The sequence below is a fragment of the Neofelis nebulosa genome, chromosome 7, assembly GCF_028018385.1.
Source record: "Neofelis nebulosa isolate mNeoNeb1 chromosome 7, mNeoNeb1.pri, whole genome shotgun sequence".
Taxonomy (NCBI): domain Eukaryota; kingdom Metazoa; phylum Chordata; class Mammalia; order Carnivora; family Felidae; genus Neofelis; species Neofelis nebulosa.
In genome coordinates this window covers 59,415,295-59,438,080 of record NC_080788.1, presented here as the reverse complement: position 1 = coordinate 59,438,080, position 22,786 = coordinate 59,415,295, and the positions used below count along the sequence as shown (strand labels likewise).

Below are 22,786 nucleotides of genomic sequence, written 5' to 3'. Positions count from 1 at the left end.
AAAACTCACCAACGTGACTAGGCGCTCTCCGCAATGTCAGGGGAAAGCTGAACGGTCTCTCCACAGCCCCAGAGCCGGCCACCGCTCCAGCAGTGCCAGCCACACTCCTCACCTTCTTGCCGCAGGCTTTTCCCGCCCATTACTCTGAGAACCAATCATTGAGCGTGGCTTTGCACCTCGGACCAATCAGCGATCCCCGGTAGGCCCCGCCCCCACATCCCCGAAAGCAGCCGGACGCCATGTTTCAAGGGCAGCGGGGTTGGTTCTGCCGCAGCGTTGGTGGAGAACTGAGGCAGTTCTGGGGTAGGCAGCTGGGCGGAAGGGGTGGGTGAGGTGGTGAACTGAGCATCCCTTCTCGCTCTGGTGCTTTGGTCCCAGGGTAGTTGCTAGGCTCACCTTGTGCTCTTACCTCCACAGTGGCCGAAGGGGGCTCCATCAGTGACCCAAGGGCCGCCGACTTCCTGTTCAGCTGTGATGCCTCCCACCCAGACACGCTGAGGTACCTGAAGGCCACCTGGCAGTGCCTGTTGGGTCACGATGAGTCAGCAGCTGGCGTTGGAAGTTGCAGGCCCCTAATAAATATCGATCACAGGAATAGACTGGAAATGAGCAAGTTTTCAGCCCTAGATGGGAAGCGGGGAGGGATATAAATGACCTTTCTCTTCTCCTTTCCGACACAGCGACATGGCCTCCTACTTGGTTCACGAGTCCGCCCAGGTTCCAGGGTTAAGTTTCCAGCTGTCTCTCCCACAAGTTTACGTGGTGCCTTGAAGGCCCATCACATTCAATATGTTTAAACCAAATCTCCTGATTGTCCCCTCACACCTGCACCAAGTCCTGTGCTCTCAAACTGAAAACCATAGGAGTTTTTTGGAAATAACAACTCCACCCCATTAATCGGTCAGTGGCCAAACACGTACCCTGTGGTCACGTACCCTGTAAAAGTTCTTGGTACTCACTGCAACCACCTTCGCACACGCCCGCATTACCTCTGGCACGGAATGTAACCGTAGCTTTCAGACAGGTTGCTCTGCCTCCAATCCGCCCACCTACGACCCCCCTTCACATTGCTGTTCCATTATGTTTACAAAGCAGAAGTCTGGTCACCACCCTGGCTGCCCACCCCACTCTCTTATTCCCCAGTGTCCTAATTGCCTACACCTAATTATCCCTACTTTCACTCGTTTATTCTTTCTTTTGAAAGGTTGAATACATTCTTCTTTATTTTGTAACCTAAAATATTTCCCTTTCTTTCTCCTAGGATATATCAGAGCCTTGATTACATAGAAGATAACGCTACAGTTTTTCATGCCTACTATCTCTCCGCAGTGGCTAATGCTGAAGTAAAAAATTCGGTGGCTTTAGGTCACTTCATTCTTCCTCCTGCATGCCTGCAAAAAGGTTAGCAAAGACGAGTCATCCAATCTCTGTTAGCCAGATCCAGCCAGGTCACCCAACTTTACTGAGCTTTGTTCTCAGAGATTTTTGTGTTTTGTATCATTGAATATAAGTGGAAAGGGACTTGGGATCACATTTCCTTGGGTGTATATTCTAGCTTTGTTTATTGTTCATTCACACATTCACTAAACTCCTACTGTGTGTCAGGTTTCAACCCAGATACTGGGGATTCAGTGCAGAATGTGACAAAAAGCAGATCTTGCCTTCACAGTGCCTACTGGCTAGGATCCAATACTTACTAGTTTTGTGAGCTTCAGCAAGTTCCAACTCACGAACCATGAGATCATGACCTGCACCAAAGCCAAGAATCGGATGCTTAAGCAATTGAGCCACCTAGGTGCCCCGTTCTTTACACTTTTAAAAGTACTGGAGCACCTGGGTGGCTCAGTCGGTTAAGCGTTCAACTTTGGCTCAGGTCATGATCTCGCGGTCCGTGAGTTCCAGCCCCACGTCGGGCTCTGTGCTGACAGCTCAGAGTCCAGAGCCTGTTTCAGATTCTGTGTCTCCCTCTCTCTCTGACCCTCCCACATTCATGCTCTGTCTTTCTCTGTCTGAAAAATAAATAAACATTTAAAAAAAAATAAAAAAAATAAAAGTACTTTCATGTCAGTTATTTCAGCAATCCTATAAAGGGCAAGTTAATAAACTGCTTCTGAGATTGGTTCTTTTAGTACTCCCTGCTTGGAACATCATTTCCCTGTCTTTTGTGGGGTAACCTTAAATACTCCATTTTAGGTCTTGCATATTACCCAATTCTTGATATATGTGTGTCTGTCCTTAGAAAGACAGACTGAAGCTAAAACAAAGTCCCAGTAAGCAGACTATTTAAAACAAAGCACAAAACGAAACAAAACAACTTGAAAAAGATTTCTATAGAAGAGCTTTAGAAACCCCAAAGATTGGATTCCTTCCACAGTTGATGTCCTTGTGAGAGCTGGTTATAACAATAAATTGTTCCAAAATGTTATACAAATAAATTAATGACTGGATAGGCGAACTAATTTACTCAAAAACTGTGCAAATCAGTGAATATCCACCTTCACGGGGCTTATATTATAGAATGACTATCTGACCTGATTTTAAATTATTACTCCTGTCTTTGAGTTTAGCATCTTACATTAAAATGTATTTAAATTAAAGAAATCTGTTTTCGGTGAAAACATGCTCCTTTTTAAGATTGAAAAGTATACATTATTATCTACCTAGCCCAGTATTGTCTAGTAGAAGTGTGAGATGCAAATGTGAGCCACATATTGATTTTAAATTCTCTAGTATAAATAAGAAGTCAGTGAATAAAAATAGATGAAATTACTAGGTGAAATTAATTTTAATATATTTATTTAACCTAATGTATCTAAAATATTATTTCAATATATAACAAATAAAAAAATCATTGGGATATTTACATTCTTTTTTTGATGCTAAATCTTTGAAATCCAGACTTTATTTTACACTTTTAGTACATCTCAATCTGGACTAGCCATACATTTCAATATGGTAGCGATATATAGCTAGTACAGTGGCAACTATATTGGACGACATAGGTCTAGAGGGATGTTACCTTTTTGTCTGCAAGTGGGCTACTATGGAAACTTTTGAGATCATTAAGAATGTGACCTAGGGGCACTTGAGTGGCTCAGTCGGTTAAGCATCCAACTCTTGGCTTTGACTCATGTCATGATCTCATGGTTTGTGGGTTTGAGCCCCGTGTTGGGCTCTGCATTGACAGTGCAGAGCCTGCTTGAGCTTCTCTCTCTCTTCCTCTCTCTCTGCCCCTCCCCCCTCAAAATAAATAAACTTTTAAAACACACACACACACACACACACACACACACACACACACACACACACACTACTATGCCCACTAGACATGTTTCTCTTCCACTTCTCTTTTACCAAATTATTGAATTCTTGAGGACCTCTACTCTACAAATTTGGGAATTTTATACCTTTTATTTCGACTGTAGATTGTCTTCTTTATTAATGGTTGGCCTAAAGATACAAACATCTAATGAAGACCTATACTCCAGCAGAAAAAGTTTACAATAATGATTCTTATAATGCTTTGGAACCATCTGGGGAGTTTGTTAGAAATGCAAATTCCTGAGCTCCTCCTCATTCATCTGATTCAATAGGAATCTGCATTTTAAACAACTATCTTAGGTGAGTTTGATGCAAGTGGAATAATGCTGGCTTAGAAATTTCAGACTAAAGGTAAATTTCAGAAAACTCTACAAAGTTACTTTAAAAAATAGTATTGGATTTGTTTTTCTTACCACAGAAATAAGAAGAAAACTTGGTAATTTTATTTGGGAACAAGATCAACATTTTCAGACAGAAAAGGTAAGAGTAAATGAAGGTATTTGGTTAGAATCTACAGTTTCAAAAATTTTTGAAAGCAATGTAATCTTAAAAATGTTTACTTGTGACATATTAAAACCAATGATCCAGATTATAGAATTTAAAGGACATGCTTTTATTGAATATAATCTAGTCTGACATTGTTTTTACACTAGCACATTGATGAAATTGAGATATTTTTATTGTATTATTCACGTAAAAAATTTGAAAATTTGCTTCTATCACTAATATTAAGGGAGTAATAGGTGCACAGTATTTACCCAGTTTTTTTATGGCCAGAATAGATAATTCTTCCTTTTAATTTTTTTTAAAGATTTTATTTTATTTTATTAAGTAATCTCTACACCCAACACACAGCTTGAACTCACAACCCCAAGATCAAGAGTGGTACACTCCACTGACTGAACCATCCAGGCACCCTTACTGCCAGCATAGATTCTGATTTACTAATCCCTCTGTTGTGTCATTTCTTAAATATCTTCAATAACACCTGTCAATAAATGTGTACAAAACTGAAAATTGACTGTTTTATAGCTTTTGCTATTCTGCTTCAAATTTGCCTATGCTTTTGACTTACTTCAAAATTTTTATGCAATAGCCAAATTTGGGGTAATTTGAGCATCAAAAAGAATGACAGGAATGAATTAAATTTAAAAGAATCCATGATTCAGTAGTGATGCTCCAAAGGAATAAAGAAAGGAAAATAAGAACAGAAGGAAGAGAGGAAATGAGGTGGGAAGAGGAATAAAGGAAGGAAGGAAGGAGTGATGGAAGGAAGGAAAGAAAACATGGAATAAGAGAAACTTCTTTATAAAATAGCAACTAATAAATACATGGACACCTGGGCGACTCAGTTGGTTGAGTGTCTGGCTATTGGTTTTGGTTCAGATCATGATCTCATGGTTCATGGCTTTGAGCCTAATGTCTGGCTCCTCGCTGGCAGCACAGAGCCTGTTTGGGATTCTCTCTCTCCCTCTCTCTTTGCCCTTCCCTTGCTTGTACTGTCTCTGTCTCTCTCGAAACAAAACAAAACAAAACAAAACAAAACAAAACAAAAACCCCAAAAAACAAAAAAACAAATAAAACTTAAAAAAATTTAAATATAGAAACATTGGTAGAATATAAAATCCCCATTTTACCACCCCCAGTAAAATAATTGATTTAGGCAGGGTCATTAATGGATGTTAAAACCATGATCTCAAATTATCACCCCACAGATTACTTTGTAGTTACAAAGGTAAGCGATATGCCTTCACAATGGAGAGATCTGGCAGATACCACCTTAAACAACTGGTCAAATTTAGCATCACCAATATTGGAATAACCTCTCATTATGTTCAGCTTGAGGTGATATAATAAAAGTATACAATATTTTCTATAAAGTGTTCTTATTCAAAATGTTTAACCTAATTAACCTTAATCCAATTATGAGTAAACACTCAGAGAATTCCAGAATGTGAGACACATCACAAAATAACTAACTGGCTTAGACTCTTCAAAACAATGCCATAAAAAATAAAAAAGTAGGGACACTGTTCTAGATCAAGAGATATATAGCCAAGTGTGATGTATAAACCTTGATTGGATTCTGGATATTTTAAAAAATAAATATTTATTTATTTTGAGAGAGAGTGAACACGAGCAGGGGAGGAACAGAGAGAGATGGAGAGAGAGAATCCCAAGCAGGCTTTGCACTATCAGCACAGAGCCTGATGCAGGGCTTGAACTGATGAACCTCAGGATCATGACCTGAGTTGAAATCAAGAGTTGTAAGCTTAACCAACTGAGCCACCCAGGCACCCAGATTCTGGGTATTTTTAAAATAAAAAGTAAAAAAGACATTTTGAGAACAATCAGAAAAATTTAAAGATGGACTAGTAGGTAATATTTAATTAATGTTAATTGTCTTAATTGTGATGGTGGCATTATAAAAATAAAAGAATGCTTTTTAAAGCCAAGGCAAGCTAGGGGCACCTAGTGGTTCAGTTGTCAGATTTTGGGTCAGTTGTCAGACTTTGGCTCAGGTCATGATCTCACAGTTCATAAGTTCAAGCCATGCATTGGGCTTACTTCTGTCAGCACAGAGCCCACTTTGGATCCTGTCCCCTTCTCTCTGCCCCTCCCACGCTTCCTCTCTCTCTCTCTCTCTCTCTCTCTCTCTCTCTCTCAAAAATAAATAAACATTAAAAAAAAACCCAACAACACAAGTTAAAGATTAAGGAGTGAAATGTCATATTATCTGCAAGTATTTTCAAATGGACCAGCAGAGTGATAAAAATGTTAATGCTTTGTGAATCTAGGTGAAAGGTATATACTACTTACTGTATTATTTAACTTTTCAGTGTTTGGAATTTTTCAGAAATCTTTATATTTCTGGAGCCAAGCAATTAACTTATATGTTTTGTATTCCTTTTATTAAATTGGTTTTTTTCCCCCAAGTTGTCATCATCTGAAAATAACCGTTATTTTAGTGTCTTTGGCTATGTTGTACTAAGGATCAAAATATCCAATCCTTGGCTTGTCATATTGTTTTCAGGGACACGAGTGGTGATAGAATGATTGTTATTTGACAGTTATTATTGAGTAAGCCCGAACTTTAGAGCTAAAAGCTCCTTAAAGCTCATTAATTTAATCATTCAGTTTTAGAAATGAGAGACCTGAGGTAAAGAGAATGTAAAAACCTGTTTTAGTTCACATACTAGATATTAGCAAAATGGAACCAAATGTTCTCTGCTCCAACCCAATCCAATATTTTTTCTATGAAAAAATTAGTAGAACATGCCTGTATTGATGACTGGCTCTGGAAATTATATGATTTTATGATAAGTGACTTGTTCTTTCAAGATATTGATTGATATTGAATATTAGGCAATTATAATAATGTAACCATAGAATATATAAGTAGAAGGTACTTCATCGAATGGCAACAACATGCATAAATCTGGTAAGTAATTTGAGGAGTGTTATGTTATTGTTTGGACAATTGTGACATAAACAGATATTTCCCAAAGGCATATTAAGTAAATATATTATGTGATAGGTAGCAGTATCTGAGTCACTTTCACATAATCTTTTTGAAAAGCTTAATGCATGTTTGATTCTTTCATAACTCCATGCTAAATACTCCATTTTAATTTTGAAGGGGAAATACAATTTGTTCAGCTTACTTCATAGTTTTGATCTATAATTTATAGGAAGCCTAGGAATCTTCAAGTCAAGAATTTTAAGTTTAAATTAATAATTTTTTCCCTTATCTTTTAAATATTTATTTATTTTTGAGAGAGAGAGAGAACATGTGTGGGGGTGGGTGGGCAGAGAGAGAGGAAAACAGAATCCCATGCATGTTCTGTACTAACAGTGCAAAAGCAAGGCTTAAACTCATGAACCATATCATGATCTGAGCTGAAATCAAGAGTCCGACACTTAACCAAATGAGCCACCCAGGCACTAAACTAAAAAGTAATATGGCCACATTAGGGAAAATTTCCAAAGTTGATAGGAGAATAAAATTAGTTCAAATTTTACTATCTACTACAACCACAGCTGATATTTTAGCAATTCTGGTCCTCATCACATATACCTAAAAACAAATAGTATAATTGTGTGTGTGTACAAAATTTTGTAAGTTTTTGACACCAAACTAGATTGAATGTACCTAAGTGTATAAAAATTTTAAGACTCTCGGTATATATTGCTAATTTACTTTTTTGCTTTCTGAAAAAACATTTGATTGGATCATTGATGTGATTTTTAAAAATGTGATTTCTTTTGCTATCCACAGCATGATGAAGTAACACCAAAGGAAATTGAGGACCTTAAGGAAAGCAGTGAACTAGCAATATATCACAAAAAAGAACTATGCAAAAGGTATTGAATTCATCTACTTCATTGATATTCAATTCAATGTAGGCATCTTGGAGCACTAACTGTGTTTATCTCATTTAATTTTCACTGTCTTCTTTTCTTTTAAAAAATTTTTTTAATGTTTATTTTTGAAAGACAGAGAGACAGAGCATGGGTCGGGTAGGGGCAGAGAGAGAGGGAGACACAGAATCTGCAGCAGGCTCCAGGCTCAGAGCTGTCAGCACAGAGCCCGATTCAAGGGCTTGAATCCACGATCTGGGAGATCATGACCTGAGACAAAATGGAACGCTTAACTGACTGAGCCACCCAAGCGCCTCTAATTTTCACCATCTTCTTACAAGATTGATACTATAATTATTACCATTGCCATTTTACAGAAAAATAAATCTATGGTTAGATAGATTAATTTGCCCAAAGCCATATAAACTTTTATTATTAAGTGGGGAAAAGTTGGATTTAAACTGGGTCAGTCTAATTCCAGAGCCAACCACTATGCTAGACTATTCTTGCAGAAAAGAAACAAGAAATTATGTATGAGTAGTGCTGTTATATTACTTTTTAAATATTTTCTAAATAGGGAAATATACTATATATTAGCAGTAATTTTATTAGGATTGGAAGTTCTAAGTGATTTTCCCCCTTCCTTTCTAAATTGTTTGTGATGTAGTCACTTTGGTTCAAGAAATTAAAAAGACAATCATGGACTTGCCATTGTGTTAGAGCCAATCTATGAGAGGCCCCCTTTGTTTCAGTCTTATTCGTAATCTAGTCCTAATTCTGTATTTTCCAGTTCCATGGCTTTCAAATACTCACAGAGAGTACTGGCTTTTCAAAGGTCTGGTATTTGATTGCTGAAATAAAAATGATCCAATAGTAGCTGTCTCTTCAATATAAAAACGGGTTTACTTTATATAGTTTTTTCAATTTTAAGTTTTTCTTCCATAATTTTTTCTTATACCTTTTGTACCTACTATTTGATTTGTTATAATTTAAAGTTAGTTGTTATCTAATTTACCCAAAGTTTTGTATTTAATTAAGTTTAGTAAAACATTGTTTCATGGTCGACTTCTAGATATTCTACCACTGAAGTCTGAGAATCAATATTTTAAGGCTTGGGATATCTATGTATAGCACTCCTTTGAATTGACTTGTTATGCTTTTTGAGACAAGAAACTGGTAAAGAGTGGCAGAAAAATAAAAATAGAGGAGGTAAGACCATGAAGATATTCTTAAGGGCCTTGTAAGAGAAGCCTGGGAAATCGAAAATAAAAGGTAACTCCCAGTGATTCACTTGACTAGAAAAGATATTAGATGCACAAATTCTTCAAGAAATGGTTGTCCTGCAAAACACAGAAGCCATAGAGGAAAAGATTAAGTTTGACTACCACAGATATTTTAAACTTGTATGTGGCAATAAAAATACCATAAATCAAGTCAAAAGAAAAATATACACTGGGGAAAAACATCTGACAAAAACTAGTTTCTTTAAAAAATACAAAGGAGGCTTACAAATCTGGGGAAAATATGTCCAATCTAAAAACAATAACAATAGACAAAGGATATGAATAGATAGATACCTTAGGTAGGTATCTAACCTAGAGCCTTTTCTTTGTGGAACCACCAGAGGGTGCAGTGTGAACATAGATAAAATACTTTGAACCTACTCAGCATATATTTTGTTGGCATACTACTAGTGATACTGAATACTAAGTGATGAACCTGTTATTAAACACTTGCTAAATACAAGACACCTGTGAGCTAATCAGTTCATTTGATTCTAATAACCTTATAAGATAGATAAATACTATTAGCCTCATTTTACAATTGAGGAAACAGGTTCAGAGAGCTGTCACCCAACATTACTTCCATAGTGAAACTGAATTTGAAGCTAAGTCTAGCTGATCCAGAATCCAAACTCTTAATCACTATGCTATTTTCACTTCTCAATATGTTCCCAAAATCTTCTGAAAATTGCATGAATTTAATTATTCTGTTGGAAACTTAATGCGTGTGATTTGTCAAAATAGAAAATAAAATAAAGAAAATTTAAATTATAAACAACCGCACCACTTGGAGATAACCACTAACATTAGTACATTTCTTGCTATTTTATACGAATACATTTTGTTTTAATTTTTATTTTTCTTTGATTACTAATGGCTTTGAGCCTTTTTGAATTTGTTTATTAGCATTTTATATTTCCTTTTCTGTGGTTAGTTTTTATTCTTTCTCCCTTTTTTTGTGTGTGTGGGGTCTCATTGTTTATCTTATCAACTTGTCTGACAACTTTATATAATAGCTATATTATCCTTTTGCCAATTTGTCACATTTTATCCTCAGTTTGTTGTCAGGCTTATACTATTTTAGAGATACAAGTTTAAATTTTTGTACCATTAAACTGATCACTTTTCCTTTATAATTTCTTCTATTGCTTTTATACTTGGAAAAGTTCTTGCCCATTCAAATGTAAAATCAGTTTTAAATTCTGCAGATATTTATTTTGGTTTATGGTAGTAGGAGATCAAAATTGATTTTGTTTTACAAATAAGAAATTTCCACGGGGTTTTTTGAATAATAAATCTATTTCTAATTGATGGGTAATTTCCCTTTGTCATAGGTTGTTTTTATGTATATGGAGATCTATTTTTAGACTGTTTTATTCCATTAATCTGTGGATCTATTTCTCTCTCAATATAATATTTTTTTAAATTATATAACTTTAGGGGCGCCTGGGTGGCTTGGTCGGTTAAGCGTCCGACTTCGGCTCAGGTCACGATCTCGCGGTCCGTGAGTTCGAGCCCCGCGTCGGGCTCTGTGTCAACAGCTCAGAGCCTGGAGCCTGTTTCAGATTCTGTGTCTCCCTCTCTCTGTGACCCTCCCCCGTTCATGCTCTGTCTCTCTCAAAAATAAATAAACGTTAAAAAAAAAAAAATTTAAAAAAAAAATTATATAACTTTATTTATGTATCTTAATACCTGACAAGGCAAGTCCCAAACTGATTATTCTCCTTTTAAAAATCTTTTCCTCAGTTCTTCATGCCTACATATTATTCTATTTTCAAATTTTAATTATCAAAATCTAATATATACAGAAGGGGACACTGTGAAAATACTGGTCCCTAACAAGCCAATTGCTCTCTCAGAAGCAACCATTATTACTAGTTTCTTATATGTGCATATACTAGCAAATTAATATAAATATTTTCATTTCTCCTTTTTCTCACAAATAGTGATAGACTATAAGCCCTGTTCAGTCCCTTGCCTTCTTTCACTCAATCATTTTACCTTAGACATCATTCCATATTATTACATAAAGAGCTTTTTCATTTTTGTACTGTATAGTATTCCACGGTATGAATTTGCCATAATTTATTTACCTAGTCCCTTATTTCAGTGGACTGTTAGGTCATTTCTAGTTTGCTATTAAAAGTGGTGCTTCAGTGGATGATCATGTAATGTCATTTTGTATGTGTGCAAGTATCTGTAGGGTAATTCTTAGGAGGTGAATTGCTAGGTCAAAAGGTTTGCAGATTTGTATCCTTGATAGGTCTTATCAAATTACTTTCCATATAGGTAAAACCAATTTATGCTCCTACTGGTTATATTTAAAAGTGCCTTTCTCAGGTTTGTTTACCAACAAACATCCAGGTTTGCTAAGGATTGTCTTGGTTTTAACACTGAAAAGCTCTGTCTCCTGAGCAACCCCTAAATCCAGGGTAAACTGGGATAGTTAGTCACCCTTCTTTCACCTGCACCTTCTCCAATACAGTGTGCGATCATATATTTTGGTCTTTGCCAATCTAATAGGTATAAAATGGTATCTCACTCTAGTTTTGTTTGAATTGCTATTATTATGAATGAGGCTGAGTGTCTTCACATGTTTGAGAATCACTTGTATCTCCTTTTCTGTGAACTGTTTGTTCATATCCTTTGCACTTTTCCTATCGATTGAGTTTTATTTTTATTTTTATTTTTTGATAAAAACCCTTTACCTTTTAGGAGAATTACTTCTTTGTGAAATAAATTACAATTAATAATTCCTAGCCTATTGTCTTTTGACTTTATTTTTTATGTATTTATTTATTTGAGAGAGACAGAGACAGTGCAAGTTGGGGAGGGGCAGAGAGAGAGGGAGAGCGAGAATCCTAAGCAGGCTCCACACAGTCAGCACAGAGCCCAACTTGGGGCTAGAACCCACAAAGCTGTGAGGTCAACACACAAAGCTGTGAGATCATGACCCGAGCTAAAACCAAGAGCTGGACTCTTAAATGACTGAGCCACTCAGGCGTCCCCGTCTTTGACTTTAAAAATGTTAAGTTTTGAGGGTGCCTGAGTGGCTGAATTGGTTAAGCGTCCAGCTTCGGCTCAGGACATGGTCTCATGGTTTGTGGGTTCAAGCCCTGCACTGGGATCTCTGCTGTCAGCACAGAGCCCACTTCCTATCTTCTGTCTTCCTCTCTCTCTCTCTGCCTCTCCCCTGCTCCCTCTCTCTCTCTCAAATATAAACATTAAAAAAAAGTTAGGTTTTGTCATGCAGAAATGTTTTACTGTATACATTCATACTTATTAACATTTTCTTTAATGGCTTTCTGGGTTTTGTATTGTACTTAGGAAAGTCTTCCTACTCTTAAGATTATTATCATCAGTGGAGTGCCTGAGTGGCTCAGTCAGTTAAGTGTCCAATTTCAGCTCAGGTCATGATCTCACAGCTTGTGAGTTCAAGCCCTGCATTGGGTTCTGTGCTGACAGCTCAGAGCCTGGAGCCTGCTTCAGAATCTGCATCTCCCTCTCTCTCTGCCCCTCCCCTGCTCACGCTCTGTCTCTCTCTCAAAAATAAATAATCATTAAAAAAATTTAAAAAAAGATTATTGTCATCATTATTTTTTGCTATGGTTTCTTCTTAATGATGACTTTATCTTCCAATTTAAATCTGTGACACATTTGGAGTATATCTTGACACAAGATATGAGGTGGGGATGTACTTTCTTTTTCTTTTTTTCCTGCAGATAGCTACCCTACTTGTGGCTATTGATTCAATAATTCATCTTTTCCCTCACTGTCTTAAAATGCCACCTTTATTATAGGTTAGTTCCCTGTAAGTATTTGGGTCTATTTCTGGATTTTATATTTTTATATTCCATTCATTTGTCATACAACAGCACCACTCTGTTTTAGTTAGTTATAATATGATTTAATATCTAGTGCTAGTTTCTCTTCTTTACTCTTTTTCAGATTTTCTTAGCTATTCTTTTTGTTTTTACAGAAGACTTTTATTTTTATTTTATTTTTTATAATTAATTAAATCCATAGTTTATTTGTACTTACTTAGTTTTTTTTGTGTTTTTTTTTTTCAACGTTTTTTATTTATTTTTGGGACAGAGAGAGACAGAGCATGAACGGTATTTTTGGGACAGAGAGAGAGAGAGCATGAACGGGGGAGGGGCAGAGAGAGAGGGAGACACAGAATCGGAAACAGGCTCCAGGCTCCGAACCATCAGCCCAGAGCCTGACGCGGGGCTCGAACTCACGGACCGCGAGATCGTGACCTGGCTGAAGTCGGACGCTTAACCGACTGCGCCACCCCGGCGCCCCTGTACTTACTTAGTTTTTACCTAATGCTTAGCTATTCTTTCTGGTTTATTTTTCTATTTGAATTTTACAACCACCTTGTTAATATTTTTAAAAATTATTATTTTTAGTGACATTACAAAAAAAAATTAACTTAAGGAGACTAACTTAAGGAGACTATCTTTGATACCAAATCTTCCAATCTAAGAAAATGGTATTTTTTTCCCCACTTTTTAAAATTTTCTTTTTGGGCCTTAAGGACCATTTTCATATTTTTTTTCATACAAATCTTGTATGTCTTTTAAGATTGTTGCTAGGTTTTTGTTTTTTTTTTTTCATTCTATTATACATTCGGTCTGCCTCCTATTTGATTTTCTAATATGTTGTTGTTCAGGTAAATTTTAGAATTATTTTTTCTTAACCTCTAAAATCCCTTTGGGATTTTATTGAGAATTGTGTTAAACTTAAATTTGAGAATCCCTAGGCCTTTATAATTTTCAGTATTCCTATCCAGGAGAATGTTTTCTGTTTTTCTTTATTTTTCTTTTATTTAAGAAAATTTTTTTTTAATGTTTATTTACTTTTGACAGAAAGCAACAGAGCATGAGCGGGGGAGGGGCAGACACAGCAGGAGACACAGAATCTGAAGCAGGCTCCATGCTGCCAGCTGTCAGCACAGAGTCCAATACAGGGCTTGAACTCACCAGCGGCGAGGTCATGACATGAGCCAAAGTGGGACGCTTAACCAACTGAGCCACCCAGGCACCCCTACTTTTCTTTTCTATATCTGAGTAAAGTTTCCTACTTTCCTACATATAGAATCATATATTTCTTGTGTTGGTTATTATAGATTTTTATGAATTTTGCTGCTGCTGTGGATTGGATCAGTTTTTTTTTCATTTTATTTTTTATTAGTTATTACTATTATAAAGTAAAGTGATTGATTTGGCAGTATTTGTCTTATAACTACCCACTTGGAATCTTTAAGATTCTAGAAATATTTCAGTTGATTCTCTTGGCTTTTCAGGGTAATTTGTTAATATGAAAGATTGCTTCTTCCTTTTAACTAGATATGTCTTCCATTTCTTTCCCTCTCCTCCTCCATCTCATTGCTTAGCCAAAAATTTTAGAGACTTGATAAATAATAATAATAAAGGTTATCCCTTTCAGTTTCTGATTCTTTTGGGAATATTATTTTGCTTTATTTGAAGGATCTTATCCTAAGTGAGCCATAGTTTCTTTTAGAAGAGTTCAGATGAAAAAAAAGGAAGAAGAAGAAGAAGACTTCAGATGAAATCTAATTTTTAAACAAATTGAAAATAAAGTTTTTACTATACTAACTGTAATTTTAGATTTTTAAAGGAAAATAATAAAGGATGACCCCAATTTTTAATTATTGAGGTTTTTGTTTTCATAATTATATTAGCTATTAATTATATACAGGCTAAATATAGCAAACATTGTTATTTGGCATAGTTAAAAAATAGGATCTTTTAGTTGAAAACTACTTAGCTCTTAAAAGTTAGAATGTAATTAATTATACTATACAACCACACTCGGAATAATTTAACTTTTTTTCTTTTTAACTCAGAAGTTACTTCAGAATCTTAGTATACCTCATGATTTTCCCAGATAACATTTTTTATTTATTACAGTATTGAAGTACTAGTTGACAGAGTTTCAGTTATTTAAACACTGAATAACAAAAATGCTGTGATTATTTAAAATAGAACCCACTCTGCTTTTTTTTAGCATATTTAAGATTACATATGTATATATGTATTTTATCTAATTATAAAGTATTATTGAATTATTATGCTTTTCAGAATATTGAAAAAAAAGACTTAGATTTCTACATTAAAAATTTGCTTTGTCAAGTGGCCAGGAAAACTGAATGGGCCCTTGTATTACTTAGAAGCACAAAAGTTCACATTTAACATTTTCACCCAATAAAACTGAAATCTGATCAAGAGCAAGTAGATTATTGGGGTGCCAGGGCAGTTCAGTCAGTTGATCATCTGACTCTTGATTTCGGCTCAGGTCATGATCTCATGGTTTGTGGATTCGAGCCCCGCATCAGGCTCCTCACTGACATTGCAGAGCCTGCTTAGGATTCTCTTTCTCTCCCTCTCTTTCTGTCCCTCCCTTGCCCCTCCCTTGCCCCTCCCTTGCCCCTCCCTTGCATAAACTTTAAAAAATTTTTTAAAAAAAAGAGCAAATAGATTACATATTGCCTGGAATAATTTTTCAGGAAAAAAACCCAAATAGAAATATGACTTTCTGTATGTTTCGTTTTATAGCACAGAAAAGCATTTTATAAGGACTCCAGTTACGGAAAAGCAGATGTACTTCCCTCTTCAGAATTATCCAGTGAACAACATGGTAACAGGTAATTTAAAATAAAATTTAGAGAAAACCCAAGTAGGGAAGAAACAAAAGAATATTTTGTACAATAAAGCTGCTGTTGTACTAGCCTGGCAAGTAGAGTCCCTTCTGTTACATATACTAATAGAAGAGATATCATTTACATTAAATAAATCTGTAGAATTGACGCAAAGATAGGCCCCATATTTTCTGTTAAAACACTGGTCTATTGGTAGTGTGAATATACATCCATGTTTTTACATAAGACAGTCCCAGTTTATGCCTGTTGTCCTGGCATCAGTTTTTTACTCTCAGGCATACCAATTTGGAAGATAAATTATATGGACCACTCTAATCATAGTTTCCTTTGAGAATCTGATGAAACATAGACCCCTTTCCCTAGCATACACACAAACACAAACATAATACACAAACTTCACATATAATTTAGAGAGGTTCTCAGGTGTCCGTGGACTCCATATTTGGCTTTTCTAGTGCCCGATGTAAAGAAAAAATGGCTTACTAATGCTGATGTGAGAGGATGGAACTTAGGGAACCAGTTGAAAAGTGGCCTCTGGGACTTAGTGCTAAATGAGGTGGATAGTTAGATACTTTGATCTGGGTGGTATTCAGTAATGTCATTGATCTTTTTTTTTAAATAGAGATTAAAAAAAATTGTCTTTAAAATACAGCAACTTAAAAAATACAGGTTTTTGAAATTTCATTTTAAAAATCATTTGTATTTTTCTCACACTTTCTTTACGAGTGTCAAAACTACCTCTTGCAAGTAGTCCACAGATTCCTAGATGTCTTCTCTCATAGTATTATTCCTTCTTACCATTTTGTCTAGCCATTTGTTTCATTTTTTTTTCATCCTGTTCATCTGAGTAATAAATTGGCCTTTAGAAAAGCACTTTGAAAAAGAACTTTTAATGTGTAGGTTGAGACTGAATCTTAGGGACATCAAAGAAAACTGCTACCCAGCTTTGATAGCGGAGAAGTCAGTTCTGGGCCTTTGAGGAGTAAATGTGGACTGCAAAGGACAATGAACTATGTAGAAGTACTTAAGTTCTAATATTGGGAATAGTGACTGCTACCCTGACTTATCCCTAGACCTAAACATTCAGATAAAATGCAAGTACCCCTTAAACCATGGTTGTGGCACGTTACTGGTATTGATTTTTTCAGGCAACTCTATCACCAGTTACTAAATGTCCCATGTTCATTTGGACATATCAAACATTTGATAACATTTTTAAAAAATCAATGATAAATTTTAAAATCAGCACAATAAAGACAAATGCTTAGATCTGGACACGTAACAATGCTGCTCTATGTTTCATTGCTGTCTGACTATTCAAAAGACATGATAGTGTTATATTAAAAACAAACTGAAGGGGCGCCTGGGTGGCTCAGTCGGTTGGGCGGCTGACTTCGGCTCAGGTCACGATCTCGCGGTCCGTGAGTTCGAGCCCCGCGTCGGGCTCTGGGCTGATGGCTCAGAGCCTGGAGCCTGCTTCCGATTCTGTGTCTCCCTCTCTCTCTGCCCCTCCCCCATTCATGCTCTGTCTCTCTCTGTCTCAAAAATAAATAAACGTTAAAAAAAATAAAAATAAAATAAAAAAAATAAAAAACTGAAAAAGAACTGTAGAAATAATCATTAGTCAGGGTGCCTGAGTGGCTCAGTCAGTTGAGCATCTGACTCTTGACTTCAGCTCAGGCTGTGGTCCCAGGGTCATGGGATTGACTCCTGTGTCAGACTATGCACTGAGTGCAGTGCCTGCTCGGGATTCTCTTTCTTTCTCTGTCTCTCTCCTCCCTCTGTCCCTCTCCCCACCCCACACCTCTCTCTCTAAAATAAAAAATAAAAATAAAATAATAAAAAAATATAAAAAATAATCATTAGCCAGAATTTTTAAAGTAAAATTTTAACTTGTAATAGTCTTTTTTTCATTTTATAGGTAGAACAATAGTAAAATTTTCTGATTTTTAAAAATTTTCTTACTAATTATTTTCTCTCTCTAAATTTCTACATTAAAATTTTATTTTTAAAAAATTATTTATTTATTGCCCTCAACAAGTACAAAAAGATCAAGACCATGCCATGCGTATTTTCAGACCACAACACTATGAAACACTAAACATTTGGAAAGATAGCAAATACTTGGAGACTAAAGAACATCCTACTAAAGAATGAATTGGCTAACCAAGAAGTTAAAGAGGAAATTAAAAAGTACATGGGAGCCAATGAAAATGATAACACTACAGCCCAAAACCTCTGGGACGCAGCAAAGGCGGTCATAAGAGGGAAGTATATAGCAATCCAGGCCTTCCTAAAGAAGGAAGAAAGGTCACAGATATACAACCTAACCTTGCACCTTAAAGAGCTAGAAAAAGAACAGAAAACAAACAAACAAACAAAAAAAAACCCAAACCAGCAGAAGACAGGAAATAAAGATTACAGCAGAAATCAATGCTATCGAAACAAAAAAACCCAGGAGAACAGATCAATGAAACCAGAAGCTGGTTCTTTGACAGAATTAACAAAATTGATAAACCACTAGCCAGTTTGATCAAAAAGAAAAAGGAAAGGACCCAAATAAATAAAATCAAGAATGAAAGGGAGAGATCACAACCAACACAGCAGAAATAAAAACAATTATAAGAGAATATTATAAGCAATTATATGCCAATAAAATGGGCAATCTGGAAGAAATGGACAAATTCCTAGAAACATATACACTATCAAAACTGAAACAGGAAGAAATAGAAAATTTGAACAGACCCATAACCAGTAAAGAAATCAAATTAGTAATCAAAAATCTCCCAAAAAACAAGAGTCCAGAGCCAGATGGCTCTCCAGGGGCATTCTACCAAACATTTAAGGAGGAGTTAACACCTATTCTCTTGAAGCTGTTCCAAAAAATAGAAATGGAAGAAAAACTTCCAAACTCTTTCTATGAAGCCAGCATTACCTTGATTCCAAAACCAAAGCCCCCAGTAAAAAGGAGAACTATAGACCAATTACCTTGATGAACATGGATGCAAAAATACTCAAGATATTAACCAGATCCAATAATATATTTAAAAAATTATTCACCACGACCAAGTGGGATTTATACCTGGGATGCAGGGCTGGTTCAATATCCACAAAACAATCAATGTGGTTCATCACATTAATAAAAGAAAGGACAAGAACCACATGAGCCTCTCAATAGATGCAGAGAAAGCATTTGACCAAATACAGCATCCCGTCTTGATAAAAACTTGTAAGAAAGTAGGGATAGAAGGATTATACCTCAAGATCATAACAGCCACATATGAAAGACCCACCCCTAATATCATCCCCAATGGGGAAAAACTGAGAGCTTTCCCCCCAAGGTCAAGAACAAGACAGGGACGTCCACTTTCACCACTGTTATTCAACATAGTATTGGAAGTCTTAGCCTCAGCAATCAGACATGATTGAGAAATAAAAAGAAATAAAAGGCATCCAAATCAGCCAGGAGGATGTGAAACTTTCACTCTTCACAGATGACTTGGTACTCTATATGGAGAACCCAAAAGATTCCACCAAAAAACTGCTAGAACTGATCCATGAATTCAGCAAAAGGCAGAATATAAAATCAATGCACAGAAATTGGTTGCATTCCTATACACCAACAATGAAGAAACAGAAAGAGAAATCAAGGAATCGATCCCATTTACAATTGCACCAAAAACCATAAAATACCTAGGAATAAATCTAACCAAAGAGGTGAAAAATCTATACACCAAAAACTATAGAAAGCTTATGAAAGAAATTGAAGAAGACACACACAAAAAAATGGAAAAAGATTCCATGCTCCTGGATAGGAAGAACAAATATTGTTAAAATGTCAATACTACCCAAAGCAATCTACATATTCAATGCAATCCCTATCAAAATAATACCAGCATTCTTCACAGAGCCAGAACAAATAATTCTAAAATTTGTATGGAATCAGAAAAGACCCCGAATAGCCAAAGCAATCTTGAAAAAGAAAACCCAAGCAGGAGGCATCACAACCCCAGACTCCAAGCTATACTACAAAGCTGTAATCATCAAGACAGTATAGTACTGGCAGAAGAACAGACACTCAGATCAAGGGAATAGAATAGAGAACCCAGAAATGGACCCACAAATGTATGGGCAACTAATCTCTGACAAAGCAGGAAAGAATATCCAACGGAATAAAGACAGTCTCTTCAACAAGTGCTGCTGGGAAAACTGGACAGTGACATGCAGATAAATGAACATGGACCACTTTCTTACACCTTACACAAAAATAAACTCAAAATGGATGAAAGACCTCAATGTAAGACAGGAAGCCATCAAAATCCTCAAGGAGAAAGCAGACAAAATCCTCTTTGACCTTGGCCACAGCAACTTCTTACTCAACACGTCTCTGGAGGCAAGGGACACAAAAGCAAAATAAACTATTGGGACCTCATGAAAATAAAAGGCTTCTAAACAGCAAAGGAAATAATCAGCAAAACTAAAAGGCAACCTGTGCAATGGGAGAAGATATTTGCAAATGACATATCAGATAAAGGGTTAGTAACCAAAATCTATAAAGAACTTATCAAAGTCAACACCCAGAAAATAAATCATCCAGTGAAGAAATGGGCAAAAGACATGAGTAGACACTTCACCAAAGAACACATCCAGATGGCCAACCGACACAGGAAAAAATGCTCAACATCACTCATCATCAGGGAAATACAATTCAAAACCACAATGAGATACCACCTCACACCTGTCAGAATGGCTAACAAGTCAGGCAACAACAGATTTTGGCGAGGATGCAGAGAAAGAGGATTTCTTTTGCACTGCTGGTGGGAATGCAAACTGGTGCAGCCACTCTGGAAAACAGTATGGAGGTTCCTCAAAAAATTAGAAATAGAACTACCCTGTGACCCAGCAATTGCACTACTACGTATTTATCCAAGGGATACAGGTGTGCTGTTTTGAAAGGGGCTCATACACCCCAATGTTTATAGTAGCACTACCAACAATAGCCAAAGTATGGGAAGAGCCCAAATGTCCATCGATGGATGAATGGATAAAGAAGATGTGGTATATACATATACAATGGAGTATTACTCGGCAATCAAAAAGAATGAAATGTTGCCATTTGCAACTATGTGGATGGAACTAGAGGGTAGTCAGTCAGAAAAAGACAAATATCATATGACTTCACTCATATGAGGACTTTAAGATACAAAACAGATGAACATAAAGGAAGTGAAGCAAAAATAATATAAAAACAAGGAAGGGAATGAAAACATAAGAGACTCATAAATATGGAGAACAAACAGAGGGTTGCTGGAGGGGTTGTGGGAGGGGGATTGGCTAAAGGGGTAAGGGGCATTAAGGAATCTACTCCTGAAATCATTGTTGCACTATATGCTAACTAAATTGGATGTAAATTAAAAAAATAAATTAAATAAAAATTACAAAAAATTTTATTTATTTATCTTAAGTAATCTTTATACCCATCGTGGGGCTCAAATTCATGACCCCAAGATCAAGAGTCACATGCTTTTCCAATAGAGCCATCTAGGCGCCCCTACGTTAAAATTTTATAGCACTTTCTTGGAAGAAAGTTTCAATTTTTAGAGATAATTCATTTGTCTTTAATTTTGATATAAAATGACAAGTACTTCCTTTTTTAAAATCATGCCCATCTGCTTGTACAGGAAGGAATAACTTGTTGGAATGTAGTGAATGACAGTTCTAATTTAGGCAGTGGTAGTAATTTCTGTGACTATAACTTAATTGTCTCTTCCTCAAAATGGGTTAGATTTAGCTCAATGAATGTTAAATCTCTTAAAATAGAACTAATTAGATGTTAGGTTGCAGAAAATACAAATTGGAGCTATGCCATAGAACCCAGTGGCCCCAAATTGTGACAATGAAAAATGTCTTCAGAAGTGCCAAATGTCCTATAAAATATCAAGGGATTTTTTTTTTTTTGGTCTGTTTTTTGTTTGGTTTTTGCTTTTGACTGGAATTAAATTCTTTCAGTCTGATATCACTGGTTATCAGAAGAAGTTCTGATTGATAGCTACATGTATTATTAATAATAAAAAAAAGAGTAAATATCTTGCAGGCAAAATTTTCAAACCAAAAAGTTCTGATAATTAAAAGTTTGGGAACTTATCATAGGTACTTTATTAGTTATCTATTACTGTGTAACAAATTGCTCTAAAAGTTAGCAGTTTAAAACAATGAACATTTATTACTTGATAGTTTCTGAGGGCCAAGAATCCAGGAGCATCTTAGATATTTCCGTCTTAGAGTCTTTCACAAGGTTACAGTCAAGTTGTTAGCCAGGCTACAGTTACTCCAAGGCACAACTAGAACTGGGAAATACATTTCACTCATGTGGTTGTTGACAGGCTTGGGTCTTTGCTGATTTTCGGCTCAAGGCCCTACTCCTCATCAAGTGGGCCTATCCATAAGGGCTGTTCACATCATGGTAGCTTGCTTTCCTCAGAGAGAGAACTGCAAGAGGGAAAAGAGCCTACCCAAGACAGAAGCCACTATGCTTTTTTTATCCTACTCTTAGAAGTGACAAACCATCACTTCAGCCATGTGCTATTGGTCACAAAGACCAACCCAAATACAGAATCTCCTTCCAGAGACTACAGAAACTGGTGAACACTAAGAGATAGGGATCATTTAGGGCCATTTGGGAGGCTGGTTACCACAGACACTTATGGAATCCTCCACCAAGAATACCTTTCCTAGGAACTCTTTTTTCTCACCCCCCCGCCCCCCCCCCCCCCCAGTTCATCTGGGTTACACAGAAACAGTCATTTTCTAAAACATGAGCTTGCTCTTCACCTCTAACAGTTGCTTTGGGAACGATTACCTGATATAAGTTGGGCCAGTCACAGCTTTTCTCTAGATTTTTTGACATGGAATGCAGCCAGTCAAATCATTCTCATTCAGGTAACCATAGCTCTAAGATACAAAACTTGGGAGCAATGGGGGCCCATGTTTTCTACTAAAGCCAACTTGCCTCAAGAAAGGAAAATGAAATTAACATGTAGAGAAAAACTGGATACCAGTAAGAGACAACAATGAGAGCTAGTTACTTCTGAGGCCCAGCAACATGCCTGCCTTCTTCACAAGCTTGGTTGAT

General features: G+C 36.3%; 1 protein-coding gene across 2 annotated transcripts in view; it reads left to right on the top strand.

Annotated features, from left to right (window-relative positions):
* Positions 1-217: 217 nt before the first annotated feature.
* The window catches only part of TERB2 (telomere repeat binding bouquet formation protein 2), a 35,181-nt gene continuing 12,612 nt past the window's right edge, over positions 218-22,786 (top strand). For both annotated transcript variants that reach the window (XM_058737888.1, XM_058737887.1), the window contains exons 1-6: positions 218-303; positions 418-499; positions 1,262-1,401; positions 3,740-3,801; positions 7,601-7,686; positions 15,551-15,639. In XM_058737888.1, the coding sequence (XP_058593871.1) occupies positions 240-303; positions 418-499; positions 1,262-1,401; positions 3,740-3,801; positions 7,601-7,686; positions 15,551-15,639 (523 nt within the window). In that variant the 5' untranslated portion in view covers positions 218-239. The remainder of the gene's footprint in view (positions 304-417; positions 500-1,261; positions 1,402-3,739; positions 3,802-7,600; positions 7,687-15,550; positions 15,640-22,786) is intronic.